This window comes from Anolis sagrei, chromosome 6 (genome assembly GCF_037176765.1).
Source record: "Anolis sagrei isolate rAnoSag1 chromosome 6, rAnoSag1.mat, whole genome shotgun sequence".
NCBI lineage: Eukaryota > Metazoa > Chordata > Lepidosauria > Squamata > Dactyloidae > Anolis > Anolis sagrei.
In genome coordinates, this window is record NC_090026.1 from 73,297,752 (window position 1) to 73,320,240 (window position 22,489).

Sequence of the window (22,489 nt, forward strand, 5' to 3'; positions counted from 1 at the left end):
TTAGAATTGTAAAATTGTAATTTTATGTGAGATTGAATATTTATATAATTAAAATGTTTTGCATTATCTGAATCAGTGGTGCAACTAGTGATGTCCACACAAAACGAGGAAATGTGTATGTTTAAAAGAAATGACAACAACATTATGAAAGTATTCTTTTCTCCTGAGGAGCTTTGTTATTTAGTTTTTAAAAACAGTTTAGAACTAAGATTATTTATATTGTTTGTTTGTTTTTTTAAAAAAATGATTTCATAGAATCATAGCATTATAGCATTGGAAGATATCATATATCTTAAGCATTTGGTTAAATTCTTTGTTATTTTCCACAAAATTAGACTTTTAATTATGATTATCCTGTATTAGCCTTGAGAAAGAAGCAGGACAGTAATTATGCTGCATTCTGCTAGTTTAGAATTAACTAGACTTGCGGAAAGGTTCTTGTTCACAAAAGTCGTATCTATACATCAAGTAATGTTGACCATTGATTTATCTTTATAGCACTCATAGAATTAGAAACCTACATACTATAGTCAACTGCACAAAGAAGAAAAACAATCTAACTTTCCTCAAGTGAAACACATGCAAGCTAAATTCCTCTTGAGTACGTGTAAAAACCGGATTTTCTGTGGTGTTCTTATGCAGTGGTTCATTCCTATGTCCTACAGGATATCTATGATCTTAAGGACCAGATACAAGATGTAGAGGGGAGATACATGCAGGGACTTAAAGAACTAAAGGTATCAGGGTTTATCCTCAGCATGCATTCAGTATGATAATACATGGTAATGGAGCTTTTGGCAGTGTCATTAACCCAGCTGTACTAACATATCCCTTCCTTTAAAAACAAAACAAAAAGCATGTGCCTAACCTATTCACTGAATGGATCATAATGAATTTAGATATCTGCTAATGAACTTTCCATGATGCTTAGAAGTAATGGGTATGAAAGAGCACAATAAAATATGTTTTATTTTAGCACAAATGGTATAAACAATGTTGCTGATTTGCTGTAGATTGTAATTAAGGATGAATAGTAGCAACTGCATATTAATGAACAGAAATAGCAGAGTTTGGAATGATAGTAAACACAGGCCAAAAATCTGTTTATTTCAGGAAACATTTAGTTATTTAAACGATCCTTGTAAGCACGTAAAAACACTAGTTTTTAAAAAAATACTGTGGCATTTATTATGTACGTTTTTAGATGGCTCTGCTTTGTGCAATTTCTTTTCTCAAAGGTCAATTCTAAGCATCTTCATACCATATTATAAAGAATTTTTGAAAGCGGGTAGGCTTAAGTCAAATTACTTCTTTCCATTAGCTTCTGCAGAGCCAAGAATAAATTTTGCCTGACTCTGTGAAACTTATTTAGACAAGATAAAGATTGGATTTCCTTCTTATAGCAACCTGACCTTGGTTACCATGATAAGGACTTATTTATGTAACTTTAGATATTAGGAACTTCTTAGCCAGAGAATGGCAAAAGAAGATACGGGCTTGATGGTGATGTGGAGAAATGATAGGTTTCAAGTTACCCAAATGATACAATAGCAAAACAAAACAAAAAAAAACACCACTCCCCTTATATCTTATATAGAATAGTTACTACTCAGTGTGATGCTTCCATATAGCTATATAATGTCCACATGTCAGCTCTTCACTTTAATAAGAAGAGGAAATAATCTCCATTTATCCCGCTATCTCTTTTGTACTTGTAGCTTCATTGATTAATCATGCATAAGTAATTTCCTCTCAGTTCAGTAATTCTTTGCATGTTAACTCTTATTTAATTTTTACTTTCTTTTACTTTCTCTTTATGGTTACCGTGATGTGCTTTCTGACTGTTTATCACATTTATACTGTTTGTGCCTTGTAATCACAGTTAATGTCCAGTAACTCCCTTCTTAAAATAAAAAGACAAAGAACAACTAAGAAATATTCAGAATTGCTTCTGTTTTGTTCAGAATGTAGTCTGAATACCAATTTGCCGAAACTCTGACAAGTCCCTTCTGTTGGACTTCATTTTTAAATCAATCTACCTTCATACATTTTTTTATTTGCCTTCCATTTGCATTTTTCTGTCATTTCTTAAGTAATCATGCATTAAATAGGACATCACTAATGTTGATACACCCATTTCATAATTATAGTGCATAGTTCCTTGCAAAAGGAGCATTTTGAATGAATACAAGTTTGTAGCCATAATTGTTCATGCTGTTGCTTTATATCTCTCCTTTCCCACAGTATGCTCTTGTCTCTTGCAAAAATTTGCTTTGGGTAGGGCATGTCTTCTTCTTCTATCAAATTATGTTTGAAGCGAAGCTAAGACTTCAGCAGGCCACCATATAACTACACTAATGCTCTGTAGTTTTCAGGAACTAAATCATGTAAATATAATGTACACTTTAAAAAATAAAGCCAGCCTTATGAAATTGACCTTTTTATTTATCAGCTCCAAAAATATTGGCTAGTTTTGGTTTTTAGAAAATTAACTCATTTCTAATATATTTCTTGCGTATATTATAAGGCAACGTGTCCCGTTCTTCCTAGAAGAAATAACAACAACAACAACAACAACAACAACAACAACAACAACAACAACTTTATTCTTATACCCTGCCACTATCTCCAAAGGGACTCAGGGCAGCCTACATATGGGATAGCGTGTCCTGAGACATAAAAGCAAAAACAGTCAGTTAAAACAAAAACACCATTAAAATAAAAGCATCATATTTTCAGAGCTTAAGCTAACCTGGAGCAGGGGACATATATAAATCAAGCCTCAAGGTATGGGGAAAAAGATAAAGGGCATCCTCTCAAGAGCCTATTTCTCAATTATGCTATGTCGAGATTAATTTCACAATTCAGCAGCAGATCAGTTGCACAACTTCAGCGCTTTCCAGTAGCTTCTTCCTGCACAGTATTTTCAGTCAACTGCTCCCACAAACTACAGTCACTCTGGAACTCTTTTACAGACACTTGAGCACATGCCCGGCCATTGTCAGTTTTACTATTGTTTTCCCCTCCAATCTGGATGACACTACAAACTTACCACAGCACACAGTTATATCTTGTCTTAGCAGACAGGTTCCTTTAATCAATTACATAGAGCCTTCGACAAACAACATCACAGCACAAGGAGAGAGAATACACTGTACATGACTTCCTTATATACAATTCAATTACACATAGCAATCACCGATTGGTTCCCAACTCATTGACTTAACTCAAACCCAGGATTGCATCATTCACAATCACCTGGACCAGGCCAGAATACATTCCCCAAATGATTCCCTATATACAATTAATGCATAACTCAGCATTGTTGAGAAAGAAGATTTGAAATGAATCTATTTTAAAATCATTGTAAGCTACCTCGAGGACCCCCCCCCCCCCTTTGCAGGAAAGATGTGGATAAACTAATAATAGACAAATGGCTTTTTCGGGTCACTTTCCCCTAATTTCTTTTCCCCCCTTTCTTTTTTCTTAAGGGCATTTTAACTGATACCCAAAAATTTGATCTCTTGAGTTGATAGACCCGAAAGCACAAGAGGGAGTAGGCTAGATTTGATGAAGACAGCTATCTATATGTACGGCCTATCAATGTGGTTGGAAATTGACTCACGCAAATGGGTTTATTTGCACCTATGCAGTTCATTGTCCAGAACCTTCTAGAGCTATTATGTAAGGATTTTGGCAAGAATCTCACTTCCACTGATGTTTGTGACCAGCGCAATTTCCGCTCCATCACTCAGTGCCATTTTGTCTGCCTCAGCATGATCATCCAAGGAACTATTATTGAGTGTTACTCTGGTCCCTTAATTTACATGATCATTTTGTCCTCAGTTGAATGCCTGGATACAATCCATGTCAACTCTTATTCTTGTAATTCTTTGTGTGTGTGCCCATTCTTCTTCTTTTCTTTTTTCTTTTTGGCTCAGCATTTATTAACATTGTATAAGATTTCAATTTTTCTATCAGGTAAATTGAATGTCATTTTTAAAAAAATCATCAACTTGTGCATTTGTGACAGGGCATAGCCAGTACTTTATTTTTTTATGTAGCCCCGGTTTTGCTTCTAAACTAATGAACACTCAGCCACTTCAAATTTGTGTCAGGGGAAAAATATGCCTATGAAGAAGACAAAAAACAGACAAAAACAGTGAACTGTTATAAAACAATCTGCTAAAGTTTAAATGTCTAATTTGTATTAGTTAATCAAGAAATGTATGACAGTGTTCGCACTGAAAGTTTGAAGCAAACCCTTCCACTTACTAGAGGAAACTTGTGTATCCTGTATGAAGTGGAAGAGGGGACCATACTTCCCTTTCGATTTCAGTGTATTAAACCTGGTTGTTGTTGTTATCGTCATTTATTTCCTGCCTTTCCCACAATAATGGTTTTCAGGGTATCTTACAATTTACTAACATCAGTACAGATTAAAACATACAAAAATATCAGTATAAATGTTTAAAAGTTATTTTAAAAGAAATATGTGACCTGCATAATATTACAAAAATTAAATGTAGTAAAAGACCATATAAAAGTAAATAAAAACCTACAAAATAGCACAGCAGAGCACACAATTAAAAGCTTTTCTCAGTCAATTTTTAAAAGCTTAATAGGAATAGAAATGTTTTTACTTCCTAGCAGAGGAGAGCACAGAGAGAGCCATCCTAATTCCTTTAAGGAGGGAGTTCCAAAATCTGGGAGCTGCCATTGAGAAAGCCCTCTCTCTTGTTTCAAAAATGCTTGTGCTCAAAAATATTTGTTAATCTTTTTTTTGAAAGGAATCCTTTTAGTTCTTGTTGCAACAGACTAACATGACTCCTTCTCTGTGAAAGTATTTCTCTTTGGGTTCTCTTCTGGAACTATGTTGCTTGGTTTGCTTAACAATAGAATAACATAGAATTAAAATCTTGGAAATAACAAATTTGGTGATGGCAAAAGTGCTTTTGAATTTGTGACTATATTCATTTTAATTTTAAAATACATTTATTGTCATTTTTAAAAAAACAGCTATTCGTGTCCATTTTGCCATGTTGTCATGTGTATTATTCTTAACTCTTATCTGAGCAGTCTTAATGATACCAATATCAAATATGTATCTAGGAATCGCTTGCTGAAGTTGAAGAAAAATACAAGAAAGCAATGGTTTCTAATGCCCAGCTAGATAATGAGAAGAACAATTTGATCTATCAAGTAGATACTCTAAAGGATGTCATTGAAGAAAGAGAAGAACAGTTAGCAGAATACTACAGGGAAAATGAAGAAAAATCAAAGGTACCGAATTTTATGATGATGAAGGTTATAATAATGAAGGCTAACTGTTCCCTGTGAATAGCTGGGCATAAAAATATCTGTGTATTTAGTTAAGCAATATACTTAATGAAAAGATTGTAGAAATGTTATGATTAGTCATAACAGTAATTCTTAGAACTGCTTAATCCCCTCCCCCTGCCTCCCCCAGGCTGATTTAGAGTAAGAAATATTTTAAATTCAGTAGTTTGCAGATCTAGAGGCATGTTTATACCTTCATTTGGTATTGTGTAGATTATTCAATAGTAATCAAGATTGCCTATTTTGCTTTCACAGGCGAATAATTACATTACCTTTTCAATGTTTTAACCATTTTGAGTCTTACTGGACTTTTACTTCAGAATAATTTTGAGTTTAAATTATTGTTTTATATGCTTTTGGTTTTATTCTGTATTGTATTGTGTGTTCATTTTATGCGATGTTTTAGGCACATTGTGCCATATGTAAGCCGCCCCGAGTCCCTTCAGGGAGATGGAGGTGGGCTAAAAAAATAGTTATTATTATTATATTATAATTTATTAGATCGAGTCATAGTAGTGTTGGCCTTTCTGTTTCACAGGGTTTAGGGGTGCAACCCCAGTGAAAAAAAGAGATAGTATCTCTGGGAACATATCTTGGGGGCATCGAGTGAATGGTAGAGATGGCAGTGGTCATCGCCATACTACTGTTATTTCTACTTTGCCTTTCTCCCCATGGGGATCCAAGGCAACTTACAATAACATGACACAACCCAATAAATTAAAAAAAAACATGGGAAATAAAACAAACAAAAACAATTACATATTTGCGTGATTTTAACTGATGTTTTAATAACTGATGTTTTTAACTGCTTGGATTTTAATGCATTTGTTTATTTTATAATATGTAAATGTATGGAATCGAATTGTTGCTTGTTGTAAGGTTGCTTTGAGTCCCCTTTGGGGTGAGAAGGGCAGGGTATAAATGTGGTGAATGAATGAATGAATGAATGGTGTCATTGATACAAGTTAAAATACAGTCAAGATACAATAAAAATACTCGTATAATTAAAATTACTTTTAAAATTAAATATCCTTCCCACCTCCCACCTACATCCGCCCCAATATTGTGCCCCTCATTCTCTTCCAAATGCCTGATGGCAAAGAAATGCTTTAATTTCTTGCAAAAGGCAGGCAGGGATGGGGCCATCCTGGTCTCACTTGGGAGAGAATTCCAAAGTCTGGGAGCAGCCACCAGAAAAGCCCTCTCTCATACTCCCACCAAATGCTCTTGAGCAGTTGGTGTGACAGAGAGAAGACCCTCCCCAGTAGATCATAGATGTCTTCCAAGTTCACAAAAAGATACAGATAACCTGTATCCAAGCTATTGGTGTCACTGGTGTTGACTGAGTGAAATAGAGACACATGCAGCATGCAGTGTCCAGAGGAATAAAGTAGGAAAAGCAGGCCCTGCACACCTCTGCCACCTCAGCTGCCCTGCCAGTTCTTGGCCTGTGGGATGTTTGCTCTTCCTCTTCATCTTGGTGCTGCATGAGTCTTTTCACTGATGATACCACTAGCTTGGCTGTGTTAGCTGGTGAGGCTACGTGGCACAGTCGCCATGGCCACCTTCCCTATCTCTTTCCCTTTGCTGTGCCCACAACTTCCACATGCTCCCTGATGATGGGAGAAAGAAGCAGAGGTTCGGAATGAGTGTGTGGAAAAATACACAAAGTAAGATGACGTCTGAGTGAGAAAAACACAAAGGATTATGATCAGGTGGGGATAGAAAGATGGGAAGCAAATAGACAGGTGGAGAAAAAGTCGGGAAATCCTTCAAAAGTTAAGTGATCTACATGCCTTTTGCAGAAACTGACAGGTATTTTTCACATGCTTTAATGCCAAATACACCACAAAGAGACAGAATGTTTACAATAAAAATACAGCTGGCTTTGTCCTGAAATTGAACCGCTCCTGCAGAAATGAGCTGAGAGGTGGTGTTGGGAAGTGGCCAGAGCAGCTAAAACAAACTGATATTCATCTGAGCTAGTCTTATTTTGCTGAAGGCTAAGGGACACAAATTAAGAACCAAAAATATGGTGTTCATGCTGTCTTTGTTTTTAAATCTGATGTTGTTTAGGCTAAGTGTAATGTCAAAGTTAAGCTTGAACTGCTTCGTTGATATTTGTTTGATACAGGAATTGGAAAGACAAAAACACTCGTGCAATGTTCTGCAGCATAAAGTGGATGAACTTAAGGAGGGTATTCGCCAAAGAGATGAATTAATTGAGGTACATATTCATGTTTTACAATAATTTGAATTAAAATATATTATTCTTGTTTAAAAATGAACATGCATGATATATGCTATATGATATATGCAGGCCTTCATATTACACGAGAGATCCATTCCAAGACCCTTTCTGTTACATGATTTCCATGTAATCCGGGACACAATTTTTCTTACCTGAAATTAATGATATCTTGTGCTTTCAGTCAAAACATACTGTAGAATCCCTTGAGTTTAATTCAGGCAGCAATCTCATGTGTTTTATGGGAGAAATCTCCCTGGATTGAATTCAGTAAAGGCAAAGTCTGTAGATTTCCTGTTATTAACAAAATGACCTTTTTTCATTCTAAGCAACGTTACATATAAACACACTATGTCTATCTTCATGTATTTAAACTTTGAGGAGAACAAAAAGTAGTGAAATTCCTTTTTTCAGCATGGTAAGTCTCCATGTGTAGCGAGTTCTCAATGTAAACCTCGGTGAACCAGTTTCTATTTACGTTCTAAAGCAGTATCACCCTAGAAGGATTGTAGCAAATGCTACTTTTGGCACTTGAGTACTTGTTAAAAGAGCGTATGCTTTGTTCATTCTTCATCAATTCAGTGTTGGAACCATGACGAGCAGAAATTCTCAACTCTCAGTCTTTCAATCACTTTTCATTTTGTACACTTTTCTGTTAAGAAGGTGGTAGTGAATATGAAGCTGTAAGCTGATAGAGGGCATTGGTATTATTCTAGAAGTCATTTCAAAAAGCGGTTACATAACTTTAACCATATGTATACACCTTCAAATTGCAATTTATGGAATCTAGTGCCATCGGAGAATCTAGGCACCTGTAACATTGACTATGATACAATTAGTGTTTGTTTCATAAACCTGAGTGGCAATAAACATGACTTACCAATGACAATTTTATAATTCACTGGAATGTGACTTCCCCTTTGCTATTCAGAGTATTTAAGGAAAGGGAAATAATCTCATATGACAAAGCATTTGTTCCTATACTTTCACCTTTTGTGTTCCTTTGACTTACCTGCTTGCTTTATTCTGTCTTTTTGCAGTTTTCTTTACCTGTCTTTTCCCTTCTTCTATTCTCTTCCCTGTGTTTACTGCAGGAGAACCAACGCTTGCAGCAGAAAATAGAATCTGTAACCAAAGAGGTGTTTGACCTCCAGGAGACAGTTAATTGGAAAGATAAAAAAATTGGGGTATGAGATTAATTCTGGAGGTGAAGAGTGACTTAAGCAATAGACTGCTATAAAAGTTAGGAGTCTTTGTAGTTTCAGGGTTAAATTGGGAATGGCAGACAGAAATCTTAACATAACAAGTCAAACTTCCATCTGTTTCTTGACTGAATTTCTTTCTCAATGTTAGAGAGTGAGTAAATATGGCATTCAGTATGAATCATGCATAATAATATATATGAGCATTGAAATGACTGTTCCATTGATACAGATAGATACTAGCATTGATATTTTGAATTTGGTAATTAGTTTTTGCAAATAAGTTTTATTCACTAAGTAAAAATGAATTGATAATTTTAAAGGGGAACGTCACTTTTGTCTGTAGACTTAAGTACCAGTCTCAAAAGCATTTAGTGTCTATACTGTCAGTTCAGAAGAGACAAGTTTTGGCTCATTAAAATTAGTTGGATCAAACAATGATCACCAAATATTCATTGATTTCATGAGGCTGTGAGTCCTGTGAAGAAGCATCATTTGTAGGGGGGAAAACTGCAGTGCCTACTTAGACACATGTGAAGGATATGAATAATGACAGCCTCTCTTAATCTAGTTTCAGATATTTAAGAATGGTACAGTTTGCTAACTGTATAAACATTGGTTTGCAACAGAACACTACATTTTAGGGTATGTTCAAAATATTACATTTCTAGTAGTTTTTTTTTCTCTCCAAAAGAGTGGAATCAAGGGTCAGGCATTTCCTGTGTAATAGACTGTTCAAAGCAAAATCCCATAAATATAATGGTTTAAATACACCTTAGCTTTGACTTTCCATGTCAGTGAAGATCATATCTTCAAGAAAATGAGGGTATATATAGAGAGAGGGTGGGAGAGGAGTGGTTCTCAAACTTTTTTTGACCAGGGACCACACTCCAACATTAGTACCAAAAAGCGTTACAACTCAGTTTTGGTCAACTTTAGATTCAGTTTGGTTATTTGGGGTGGTGATTCAGAAAATTGTATTGGATAGACCACATCAACTCTAGTTTCAGATACAGAACATATGCCATCCAGTAGTTGCTATCTGCTCGTCCATGGAAAACCATATTTAATAATCTAGAGCTGATGTGGTAGTAGTAATATTTCGTGGGTAGTCAGCCTCTCCCTTCCTGACATCCCCGTTGTCTTGGCACTATAAGAGGGCTTCGCGAGATCAGTCACTCTCGTTGCCGCATGGTTTCCAGGCAACAGTATACTAATGGTGAGGCCGCAAACCATATTTTCATTCTTGCAGACCACTGGTGTCCACGGACCACAGGTTGGGAAGCACTGATAGAGAGAGATAAAGGGTGGGAAGATTTTTACCCCATTTCTCAGCCACAAAGGCCTTACAAATGTTAATTTGCCCTCAGGCTTACAATGTATATAAGATCAAGAAATATTACATAAGACATGATGGTGCTATGTCTTGCTGGCTTCCTCCTTCCCATTCAGTGGCCACTGGGAATTTGTATATGTAATTTGGCTCTACACTTTCAGAAATTAAAGGCACACAGCAATATATAATTTATGTAGCTTGTTAAACTAGATAGCAAGTTACTGAAACTTTTTATAAATGGCACTATCACTGGTACTTCATTATATTGTTAGGCTCATTGATCTTTTTGGTGGGCAGAAAGACTGTCATTATTTTACAAATATTATACTATAATTGTATTCATAATTTAGAAAGCAATTTAATAAAGTGTGTGTGCTATCTAGTTGCCTGCAGACTTGTGGTAGCCCCATGAATGTCTTGAGGTTTCTTGTGCAAAGAGTAGAGGTGGTTTTACTAGTTCCTTCCTCTGAAATACAGCCTTTAGCACTTGGTTTTCCTTGGCCATCTCCCACCCATATGCTAACTCTGCTTAGCTTCCAAGTATAGACGGTGTCTGGTGCCTTTAGGATATTTAGTTCCCCAAGTTTAATTAATTAGAGAGGCTGTATGTTTGCCTGATATATGGTAACTGTGGGTTGTTTGTGCCACACGTGAACTACTGTGGCTAACACAGGACTTTGTAAACCTTCAATTTTCATCTTTTAACTTCACTTTTTGCTCATTTGATTATCTTTCATTTGCAAAAAAAAATCTTGCTTATCTATCATACGTTCTTTCTCTATGCTGTTTTCTTTGCGCATACCTGCCTGTATCCAGGCTCTAGAGAGGCAAAAAGAGTACTTTGACTGCATTAGGATTGAGCGAGATGAGCTCAGGGATGAGCTGGCTGACCTCAAGGAAACAATGAAGACAGGAGAGGTATGTTAGCAGCAATTGCCTATCACAATGGTAGATTGGAGGCATGAAGCTCTAGATGGTTTAATTGAGAGTGAAATATCATTTCTCTTCTTCTTTTTTTAAAACCAAAACAGGTAATGTTTATCTTTGTTTTTCTTTTTGCAGAAACATGGATTAGTTATAATCCCAGATGGCACTCCAAATGGGGATGTCAACCACGAACCACTAGTTGGGGCAATAACTGTTGTTTCACAGGAAGCTGCCCAAGTCTTGGAATCAGCAGGGGAAGGACCACTAGGTAAAACTTCTTTTCCAATAAAGAATATGTGTGAATTTGGATTTCAGCATGCATATGTAAATATTAGTAACATGAGACCTGAATATGAGCAGTTTTACTTATCTTTGTACCATCTATGTACCATAGAGATTTGTTCTGTGTGACTAGTTGTGATAATCTCTGAATCCAACCCACGTTGAAGTGCATTAAAATATTTTGCTGTATGAAGAGTTGATTCTATTTTTTATTTTTAAACAGATATTAGGCTAAGAAAACTTGCAGGAGAAAAGGAAGAATTGTTGTCACAGGTAAAGCATGTGCCCCTTCTTCAATAGTCTAATAAGGGATGATGAAGCCTATACTAGGGATCTTAACACAACAATAACAAACTTCTTAATTGGTTACAGTATAAAGCTAATGAAGGGCAAAAGGAAGAGGGGATGGCAGTTGGGCAGGAGATTAAGACCAGCAGATTCTAGTTACACTTGTACCTGTTCCAACTTGCATTCAAATTTAACTTAAGAACAAACCTATAGAACCCTATAGTGTTTGTAACTTGGGGACTGCCTATATAATGCACTGTTGATTGTAATGCACACCTAAATTTGTGCTTTATTAACAAAGGATTTGTTATCAAATATTATGCGCCCTTGGAAAGGTTGACAGCCAAGGGGAAGCCTGAGGGAGGGGTGCAAATTCCCAACTATCCACCTTCATAAGACCTTCAGACACGAGGGTGAAGTTTTGAAGGCCTCATAAAGGATGCAAGTTGGGAAGTCATCAGTCTGATGGACCCTCAGTCTGACAGGGGCAAGATGCATCCTTCCAATTGGCTTCCCTCACCAGGCCTTCAAAACCTCCCCCTTGGTTTTGAAGCCTTCATGAACAGTGATCAGCCTTGTTTTGACAGGGGGTAGCAGCTTTGGCCTGACAGGGTTACAGGTGGGTTTATATACCTGATTCTAATGTGCCATTGAATATAATGCACCCTTCAATTTTGCCTATGTAATTTAGCCAAAAAAATATGTCCACTTGACTCGAGTAAATATGGGCTCTATTCATTTAGATGTAGCAGTGGCCTGCTTGCAAAGTTAATTAAAATTACATTTATTTCAGATTAAAAAATTAAAATTCCAATTGGAAGAGGAACAGCAGAAATCCTCTAGAAATGATGGCACAAGTACGGATTTGACGGGATTAGAAAATGGCTCTGATTTGCAGCTCATTGAAATGCAGAGTAAGTATACTTTCTGTCTGCAGTTATATTTGCAGGGTTTAAATTTTGGATTAAATTATAGTTTTCATGGAAAATATATCTTTGTTGTAGTTTTGAGGATGCAAAGTATTATTGTAATTATTTGTCAAGTTGATGCATTAGATTTATTAATTTAAAGTAATGCTTCTCCAGCCAGAGAATGAAGAGAAAATGTTCGTATTTCAGTAGCAAGAGGAGCAATCCACCCCGGCTACATGGGTGGCTGCAAAAACAAAAGTTACTGTTAAATGAGATGTTAATGTTGTAGGTTGATTAGGTAGAATGTTAGTGGTTTAGAATGGTAACAAGTAGTTTGCAGATGTATTATGTTCCATCTAATGCATTTATACCATAAGGCTTCATGTGGTAATGACTACAACACTGTATATTTCCCTTGGGTCAAAATACATGAGTGTTGGCTTCAGATATGACTGAGTGTAATTTTTGCCTGCTGTATCCATACAGTCCTGTGAAGTAGTCCTTAGAACCTAGTGAACTTGTATAGTACTGAAAAACGGCACTGCAAGTTTAATAAAATTCACTGTTGCAACCATTTGCATTTGAAAAATCAGTTTCAAAGAAACTTTATTTAGAAAACTTCTATTTATTTGACTTAATTTGAAACTCCAGACAGGGCATCTCTCTCTTACCTGAATCTATACTTTGTTCAAATAAGGGATGGATTTAAAATCAAAAGTGGCAGAAATAAATAAGGCTAGAAGACTAATCAGGAACAGTTGAATAAGCAGTTTGCTCTTTGATGGATAAGACATTTGCTTTCTGGTTTAAATCTTAATAACAAAAGGCTTCTTACCACCCACTCCCACCCCACCCCTATTTATTTCAGTTGCAACAACTTGGGCCAAATCTACCATCACGTCAAGTAATGTTTTGTTGTTGATTTAATAAACTTAATTGTGGGATTAAACTATGTGACTGAAATTTTGATGATCAAATCATCATTATTAAGATGAAAAGCTCATTATCCAGGGCTCATGTAGCTTGTGTGCCAGTCCCTCCATTGCCTTAAACTCCCGAACTCTTAATACCTCAGCTTTTAAAGACTTAAAAAAATAACAGTAAGTACTGTTCGCAGTTTAGTAAGAGGTGGCACCCAGCAGTGACTTAATTACTTTTATTACCCAGGACGCCTGGGATCAAAAAACATCTTGGCTTGGTGCTCCTAGGAGCTACCATAATATTATTTATTTTATTTGTTTCGTACATTTGTATCTTGTCCTTCTCATTCCCGGGGAGGGGAGGGGCTTTCCCTGGCACGCCCAAAACAAGGTTCTGCAGTTCAGCTCCTTTCCTTTCAGGTGTAATTTTCTTAGCTTCCAACTAATCCATACTTTTTCTGTAAAACAGCCCAATTAGTGAGAAAGCCCTCTCCTCTTCCCAATCCCAATTTACCAGTGGTTGTACTTTGTCTCAAGTTATCGTATTTCCTCGCATAATAGTCACCACCACATAATAGTTACAGCCCCATTTCTGGGATCCCAAAATGATTTTTTTCTCCTTTCCCATGTAAAACTGAGAAACTACCTTCCCTCCCAGATAGTTTAAACAAGCACAGAGCTCTTCTCTCCTTCATTCCCCATCAAAGACAGTTTGAACACAGTTCTCTCTCTCCCTCTTCTTCGTCCCAGGGGTAAAATAGGGTTTTACAAACTAGAATCCAGCAAATAAAAGGCACCAATTCTTTTTCACCACATAATAGTCACCCACCCTTTTTCCAACAAAATAAGGGGATAAAAAGTATGACTTGTATATGATGAAATATGGTATTCCACTTCATGGAATTCGGGTAAAGTCTACCAGAATCAGGCTTAGAAACTGGTTCTGGTAGATTGTCTTCATGGGCAATATTAGGAGTTAACATATTGTTGGATGTCAATATCAAAAGAAACCTTTAAAGTCAATGTTTAGTGTTCTGTTCTTCACTTAGAAGGGGCAGTTTCCATGCTGAATATTTTCCCTCACTTGAGGGAAAAGAATTTTAGAATATGTCTTTTTTGTTTCTTTGCTTTCATGGAAGGAAGGGGCTCCCAATATGTAATCTTCAGTGATATTTTGGTTTACATTTTAAAATTTCATTTGACAATCTTTATGTTTCTTTTGTTTTTTTGTCTCTAGGAGAGGCCAACAGACAAATTAGTGATTTCAGATTTAAACTTTCAAAAGCTGAACAAGATATTACGACTCTGGAACAAAATGTAGGTATCTTTAACATTTTGGTGTATGTCATATTTCAAATTCGTATAGTCTTCCTTGGCCCCCGACTTCATTGTAATTATTGCTTCTGTGGTGTCAGTGCAGAAATTCTTTCACTGCATAATCGGGTTGCAATTTCCATTTTTTAATGCTGAATATGGATGTCGCCCTTGAAGGGGAAAAAATGGTGAATGCATTCATGGGTTGGTGGACTTAGATGTCCAAGAAAAGGAACTACTCCCTAGTTGGATGGAAAAAGAGAAGACATCGTGAACTGAATGTTAACTTTCAGTGTTGAGAGTGAAAATGGCTTTTATTTACTTCTTATGAGATTGTAAGGCATAATTACCTCAGTACAAGTTTTAATGGGTTGGTTGTCTGAGAGAAACTGAAAGTAGGAGCTTCCAAGTTCCTTCCTTTAGTGTTAACAGATAAGATGGCTCTTCCTTTTATGTGATGGCTCTTCCTTTTATGTGATGATAAAGTGAATGTTTTAAATCTCTTCCTTTTCTAGGTGGTACGACTTGAAGGACAGGTAGTAAGATATAAAACTGCTGCAGAGAATGCAGAAAAAATAGAAGATGAACTAAAAGCAGAAAAGAGAAAACTTCAACGAGAGGTAGAGTGAATAAATTTGAAGAATATTTAAGTGCTAATAAATTCCTTCCTATATTTAAAGTCAGATATGGGTTGTTTTTCTATTGGATGTCTTTGGCAACAGCGACTGAGGAACATCAAGACTGTGAACTTTTTATTTGGAGCCAGTTGAAATCTCCTGAGTAAAATATTCTGATGTGGTAACTCCTTTTCACTTGCTGCTTGTGAAAGAGTTTAACCTTAAATTACATAAATTTTGGCTACTTTTTGGATAGGGCAGGAAAATGGAATAATGCTGTAAACCAGTGGTTCTCAACCTGTGGGTCCCCAGATGTTTTGGCCTTCAACTCCCAGAAATCCTAACAGCTGGTAAACTGGCTGGGATTTCTGGAACCTTTAGATTTGAATTACCATTTCAAAATCTTTTTGCTCTCACAGAATTCTCCAAACTGTAAGAATTCATGCAAAGTAAGGCTTATTTATTTGAGTCTTATATCCATGGAGTGTACCTTCCTTAGAGGAAAGTGTCCTTAAGATGGATAACTCTACTTTATAAGTCAGATCAAACACTGCAGATGTTTAGAACCTGAGCTCACTGAGCTCAGACCATAATAACAGGGTTATTTAACCTTCTTGTTATTTTTGCTGTTAGACAGTTTTGATAATTCAGATTGGTGGTTCTTAATCTTTGGTCCTCCAGTTGTTTTGGACTTCAACTCTCAGAAATTTTAGCAGACTTACCAGCTTCTAGGAATTGTGGGAGGCTGAAGTCCAAAACACCTGGAGGACCAAAGGTTGGAAACCATTGATTTGGATAAGATTATGGAATATAATTTCAAATATTTTATATCTTATTCTTACATTAATTTTGTTGTTCTGTGCTTTCTGACTAACGGTGACCCCAAAGCAAACGTATTATGTGTTTTTTGTGGCAGAATTTATTCAGAGGGGATCTTTTAATTTCTTTCTTTGGGTTTATACTGAAGTGAGCATATTTTAGGGGAAAGTGATTGAGATGTTGCGGGGAAATAACTACATAAATAAGGGAAATTCTGCATTCACTTATAAATTTCATTTGTTGATGTTTGAAAACAGATACCCCCCCCCCTCTCTTTTCGGGTTCTGTGGTATTGTTGAAAATCTGTGTCTAATATCACCAAAGTGGCAGGGCTGAAATATCTTGGAATTATACTTATGGGTTTCATTTAAGAACAGCAAAGAAACATCTTCTGGATTATGCTTGATATACGTGATATATGTGAACAAAGACTGGATTAAGGCATTGTGTTTTGCTTTTATAACATGTTAATCGCTTTGATTTGCTTAAAAATATCACTCTGTAAATCCTCCCCATGGTATTCAGTATATGTTTTGGTTCTTACTTTTTTTAGTTAAGAACAGCGTTGGACAGGATAGAGGAAATGGAGATGACCAATAGCCACTTAGTGAAACGGCTGGAAAAAATGAAGGCGAACCGAACTGCACTTCTATCTCAACAGTAGCAAGGAAACCTAAAACAAATTATGCACTGCTCCTTGAAATAACTTGTCCCAGCTTGTTTTAATACAGACTTCATTTGGCACAAACTTTGAACACGGAACTGTTCCATGAATTCTAGTTCCCTAATTAAGTGGCAAATGTTTTGTAACTTGAGCAAATGAAAAAAAATAGCTTGAATCTTTATGCAAATGAGTTTTAGCAGCTTAAATCTATAGTCTGCTGGAGCTCAAATCTGTATGATTGACTTCCTGCTACAAACTTTTTTCACAGTTGTGAAGTTAAGTTTATTCACTGATTTTCAACTGCTTTAATAATGCTTGGTGCTTGGAGACGACCGCATGAATTCAAGAGGATGCTGCATTACAAACTAACCAATGACGTGCTGAAGACATCACCTGGCACAAGTGCCTTCTCTCTAGTGCAATGTAGACTTCGATGATTAGATTAAAATAACCTTTGGAATCAGATAACCTTTATTTTAAAATACCTTTGGGGTTGTGTTTGCTAAACTTTATACATTTTTGACAGAAAACACTTTTGTAAAATATTTAAATTTATAAAAAATAGAAATGACTGTATAAAATTTGCTTTATTGCATGGGTGACGCACACCTGAGTTTTAGACTTTAAAAAAGCACTATCCCCAGCTACTCTTAGTGTAAGAGTAGTGTGTATAAGATGTTTTGTTGTACAGTGTAAAACCTGGTGTGTCAGGTGCTTAAGCGTGGAGTGAAACATGGGTGGGTGGGAGAGATGTGGCAGAAAAATCTATTAAATGGACACTTTACTTAGTATTGACTGTGTCTGTGTATATGTTTCTTACCTTGCTATTCACTGTAAACTACCTGTATTTCCTTGCATAATGGTCTTGGCCGCGTAATAGTCCAACTCCCATTTTATGGGTGGCAAAATTGGTATTTTTGTTTTTCTCACATAATAGTTGCAGAGCTGCTTGAGAGTGATGTCCACTTCTTATTTGTCCACTTCTTATTTTAAAAACCTGAAATAGAGGTTTTTTGAAACCAGATCTTCCTTGCTGCTTCCTTTCTCCAAAAAGCTCTATTTCAAATTTTGTAAACTGTCTTACCTTGGAGAAAGGAGTAAGGGAGGGTGAGTCTTCTTAATCATACTTAAGATATTTAAAGCCGTAGTTATAGATCTGCGCTTTGGGGTTTGAATTGATTAATTCAGAAATTTATATTTTTGTAAGTTTCTGGAAACATGGAGAAGTCCCTGGATAATTTATGATGATTTCCATTTTCTATGTATATGACTAAAATGTTTAAAAATAGTTGTAGAAACATAATGAGGTGATATTCCCAAGATACAATGTTGGCAGTTGGTTGTCTCTCATTCTGTTCTGGGTTTTTGCATTTTAATATATTGCAGTTCATAGAATCATAGAATCAAAGAGTTGGAAGAGACCTCATGGGCCATCCAGTCCAACCCCCTGCAGTCCAAGAAGCAGGAATATTGCATTCAAATCACCCCTGACAGATGGCCATCCAGCCTCTGCTTAAAAGCTTCCAAAGAAGGAGCCTCCACCACACTCCGGGGCAGAGAGTTCCACTGCTGAACGGCTCTCACAGTCAGGAAGTTCTTCCTCATGTTCAGATGGAATCTTCTCTCTTGTAGTTTGAAGCCATTGTTCCGCGTCCTAGTCTCCAGGGAAGCAGAAAACAAGCTTGCTCCCTCCTCCCTGTGGCTTCCTCTCACATATTTATACGTCTGTTCTTTGAAATATGATATATTAATATAGATCTTTTCAATTTTATTAACATTTTGTAATGGCAAAACATTAGGGTCTTACACACAAATTACATGTGAAAAGTCTGTACAAGAATTTGATATTTAGCATCTTGGAAGACAGAAATTAACACTTCCACTTGTTTCTGACCTAAAGTGGTCACTTTTATACAGCAATGAATCTGACATTCATTTTTCAATACTAAGTTAATAAATATAAACAGTAATTCACATATATGTGTTCAGCACCTCTCAAATACTTTGTACAAATCTGGCAGATTTGCAAGCTGCAAAATGTTGCCATCTTCTGTGAAATGCTTAGGTGGCAAAAGATGTGTCCTTAAACCTTTGTAAAGTACATGTTCCACTGTCCACTTCCATGATTTGGTAGCTATTCCAGAGTCTTCAGCCTGCAATAATAGTTTTCAAAATGTTTAATTATGAATGAAACAGCTTTCAGTTATATTATGTATTAGCAATGCATTTCAGAGTGGAGAGAGGGATGGTGGGAGAAGTCAATCCCAAATGCTCCCCCCGCTCCACCCCCTGTGGAGGGCCCCGCTACCACCCCCTTGCTCCGGCTTTGGCTCCCACGGGCTTGAGGGCGGAGCCAGGACCAGGCTAGTGGCAGCAGGGACAGCCCACCACCACTGGCCAGTCTCCGTGGGAACGTGGCCTGCTGCTCCTCCTCCCCGCCCCTCCCTCCTCCTCCGGCTGTGCTGCTCGGGGATGCCGAGAGCAAGGGAACGATGAGGGCTACAACATCCTGGAGAACAGCAAGGTGCCACCTGGGATGCAAGGCCAGGAGGGACTGTCGGCAGATTTGATTGATGGACTGATGAATGGTGATCTCTACCATGAGAGCAATGGTCCGACAGACTGTTATGCTGCTATACCCGGCATATAAGACGACCCCCCACTTTTTAGATGATTTTTCTGGGTTAAAAAGTTGTCTTATACACCGGAAAATATGGTACCTAGAAATAGGTATAACATTTGAGTTGCCTAAATTTTTGAAATGGTCATATGTCTGATCAAATAAATAAATATTATTATTATTATTATTATTATTATTATTTGCCTAAATTTGTGTTGGCCAGTGTTCTAGTTCCAACTTTTTTTTCTTAGCAGAATTATGTCCCTTTTAATCACCAACATTTCGGTACTGCTGATAATTATGATCATGTAAGAATCAGCACCATCTCCATGATATATACAAAAGCAATGCCTTAAAGCACAATACTTTTATTCATCTTTATCCTAGGGACTGAAGGGCACTGTGATCCCAGAGTCAGGAACCTTTGTTTACTGCATATATGACCACAATACATCTTGACAGTTAGCAGGTGTAGGCCACTGATGCAATGACATGCCCTTGTTCTAGGTATTCTATAACTCACTCCAAGCACACACACATGTAAATATATGCATCTCAGCTTGAATATAGAAAAATACAGTTTTGATACGATAAGGTAAACACAATATTTGGGGAAGTTAATGTTTATTAACGCAATACCTGAGGTGTAGCAAGGTCAGAGTCTTCCATAATATACTGTTTTCTAATAGAGTAGAACATGGCACATTCCCTACTAAGACTTTCAAAACATTCTTTTTCTTCATCCCAGTTTACCTGTTGAAATTAAAATAGTCTACATTAGGCTTTCCAAATGGATTTCTTTCTTTCCACCAAAAAGTAGGGGGAAGGAAAGAAAAGGAAGGAAGAACTTAATATCAAATACAATCCAACAGTTTTAATTTCCCAATTAAGACTACTACACCACTTGAAAACCACTTGAAAAATCAAAGCTAGTGCAAAATGTAGAGGCAAGACTGCTGTCATGAATAAAGTATCAACAAAATCTGCTTGAAAAGGGCTATACCAACTGTCGGATAAAATCTGGTTAATTCTAGGTGCTGGTGACTATATTTAAAACCATATTTAATATTTAAAGGAACATCTGTCTCTATAGCACACATTGCAATACAAAGGAGGATATGGAAGGAGTCTTCTTTACTTCAGAGTGAATAAGTGACCATATTTATTGCATGCATAACCATTACTAAGAAATAGCAATTTAATAACATCACCATACCTCTGTGGCTAAACGAAGGACAAACATAGGTAGGCCTTCCAATGGAGGGATGTAATTATCAATCAAAAGTGGCAGTCCTGTTAGATTTCCTTCCTGTAAATAAGGTTTTGCATCATTATTGATTATGCTATGTACATCAGAGCTGCTTAGTACAAATGAGGCAAACTAGAGCAGGGCTTCTTAAACTTTTTCCACTCATGACCCCTTTCAGCCTGAGAGATTTCTACATAATCCCAGCTATATAGATATATAAAATAGATATTTAATTAAAATAAACCAGCATTTGCAAGTCATACTAAACACGCTGATTCTTCTTTTTATGAAGTAAAGCTGAAGCATTTTCTGCAGAGTTCACTGTAAACACTGCACATTGTTACTAACCGATTTGTGTAAAAAAGTGGTGTTCAAAAAGCTTTCACTATTGCCAGTTTTTTTGTGACCCCCAACACTGAGCTAAGGAGATCCCATTTGGGGTTCAGTTTAAGTACCCCTGAACTAGAACATTTGCAAAACAAACCTAGAATCTATTTGTGACAGAGAAAAATCGGTCTCACTAACTTTCTAAACAGCATTATATTAAAGAATCAGACATATCAAAAACCTGCATCAAGACAATACTTTTTGTAGCATCAACTAAAATATCAACAAGTGGTGAAGAAGCTTTTTACGTTGTTCTATTTGGAGCTTGTTTAGTTGGTCTTAATAAAAGTACTATCTACTGTACTGTGGTTCCTGGATTTTCTTCTACTGAGCCAAAACGTCTGTCTATAGGTTGTTATGGGTTTTTCAAGCTATATGGCTATGTTCTAGAAGCATTCTCTCCTGATGTTTTACCCACATCTATGGCAGGCATCCTCAGAGGTTGTGAGGTCTGTTGGAAACTAGGAAAATTGGTTTTATATATCTGTGGAATGTCCAGGGTGGGAGAAAAAAACTCTTGTCTGTCGGAGCTAGGTGTGAATGTTTCAATTGGCTACCTTTATTAGCATTTGATGGCCTGAAAGTTTTTAGGTGTGGCTTGTTACTGACTGAGAGATGAGTTCTTTCTCCCACCCTGGACATTCTACAGATACATAAACCAAATTTTCTTAGTTTCCTACAGACCTCACAATCTCTGAGGATGCAGGCGAAACATCAGGAGAGAATGCTTCTAGAACATAGCCATATAGTCCAAAAAACCCTACAATAACCCAGTGATTCTGGCCATGAAAGCCTTTGACAATATACCGTCTGTCTTTAATTTCTGTTTTTGTGTTCCAACTTATTTGTCTCATTCCATACTCACTAAACAGTTATGTTTAGAATTCTATAAGAGATTATTATTATTTTGCTTCTTACCCGCCTCTCTTCGTGGCGAGAGGCGGGTTACATCACTAAAAACACATAATAATGTAGATCGTTATATAAAATACACATATTAAAACATTTCTACAAAATTCATATTAAAATACACAGAACAAACAAAAGATGCAAGTTTAAATTCATGATTGAAACTGTCTGGGTAGGATGACCAGAATATAAAGTTTTTTATTTTAGTTAGTTTTTAAATTCCAGCAGCTAATCTAGCTGTCAGAACTCTTCTGGCAGGTCATTCCATAGTCTTCAGGCGGCTGATTAAAAGGTCCTCTGGGTGACAGTTTTCAGTCGGGTTCTGGCGGGCTGGAATAGCTATCCCCCAGAGGACCTAAGTGTCATGAGCAGTAACCTGGACCCAGCCATGTAGGGCTTTAAAGGTTTATATCCTGCCTTTCTTCCTGTATGAACTGAAGATGGCTAACAACCACA

At 36.7% G+C, this 22,489-nt stretch overlaps 2 protein-coding genes across 17 annotated transcripts in view; one reads left to right on the top strand and one right to left on the bottom strand.

Moving 5' to 3' along the window:
* Positions 1-17,659, top strand: part of LRRFIP2 (LRR binding FLII interacting protein 2) — a 55,919-nt gene extending 38,260 nt beyond the window's left edge. For 9 of the 15 annotated variants that reach the window (XM_060781660.2, XM_060781663.2, XM_067470192.1 and 6 more), the window contains 11 exons: positions 666-737; positions 5,113-5,283; positions 7,475-7,567; positions 8,683-8,775; positions 10,943-11,044; positions 11,189-11,321; positions 11,559-11,608; positions 12,417-12,537; positions 14,692-14,771; positions 15,284-15,388; positions 16,758-17,659. In XM_060781660.2, the coding sequence (XP_060637643.2) occupies positions 666-737; positions 5,113-5,283; positions 7,475-7,567; positions 8,683-8,775; positions 10,943-11,044; positions 11,189-11,321; positions 11,559-11,608; positions 12,417-12,537; positions 14,692-14,771; positions 15,284-15,388; positions 16,758-16,868 (1,131 nt within the window). In that variant the 3' untranslated portion in view covers positions 16,869-17,659. The remainder of the gene's footprint in view (positions 1-665; positions 738-5,112; positions 5,284-7,474; positions 7,568-8,682; positions 8,776-10,942; positions 11,045-11,188; positions 11,322-11,558; positions 11,609-12,416; positions 12,538-14,691; positions 14,772-15,283; positions 15,389-16,757) is intronic. The other 6 variants (XM_060781664.2, XM_060781669.2, XM_060781666.2 and 3 more) reach the window with 5 other exon arrangements.
* Positions 17,660-18,611: 952 nt separating this feature from the next.
* The window catches only part of MLH1 (mutL homolog 1), a 29,701-nt gene continuing 25,823 nt past the window's right edge, over positions 18,612-22,489 (bottom strand). For both annotated transcript variants that reach the window (XM_060781671.2, XM_067470191.1), the window contains exons 17-19: positions 20,705-20,797; positions 20,128-20,241; positions 18,612-19,021 (exon numbers count right to left, since the gene is read on the bottom strand). In XM_060781671.2, coding sequence (XP_060637654.2) covers positions 18,854-19,021; positions 20,128-20,241; positions 20,705-20,797 — 375 coding nt within the window. In that variant the 3' untranslated portion in view covers positions 18,612-18,853. The remainder of the gene's footprint in view (positions 19,022-20,127; positions 20,242-20,704; positions 20,798-22,489) is intronic.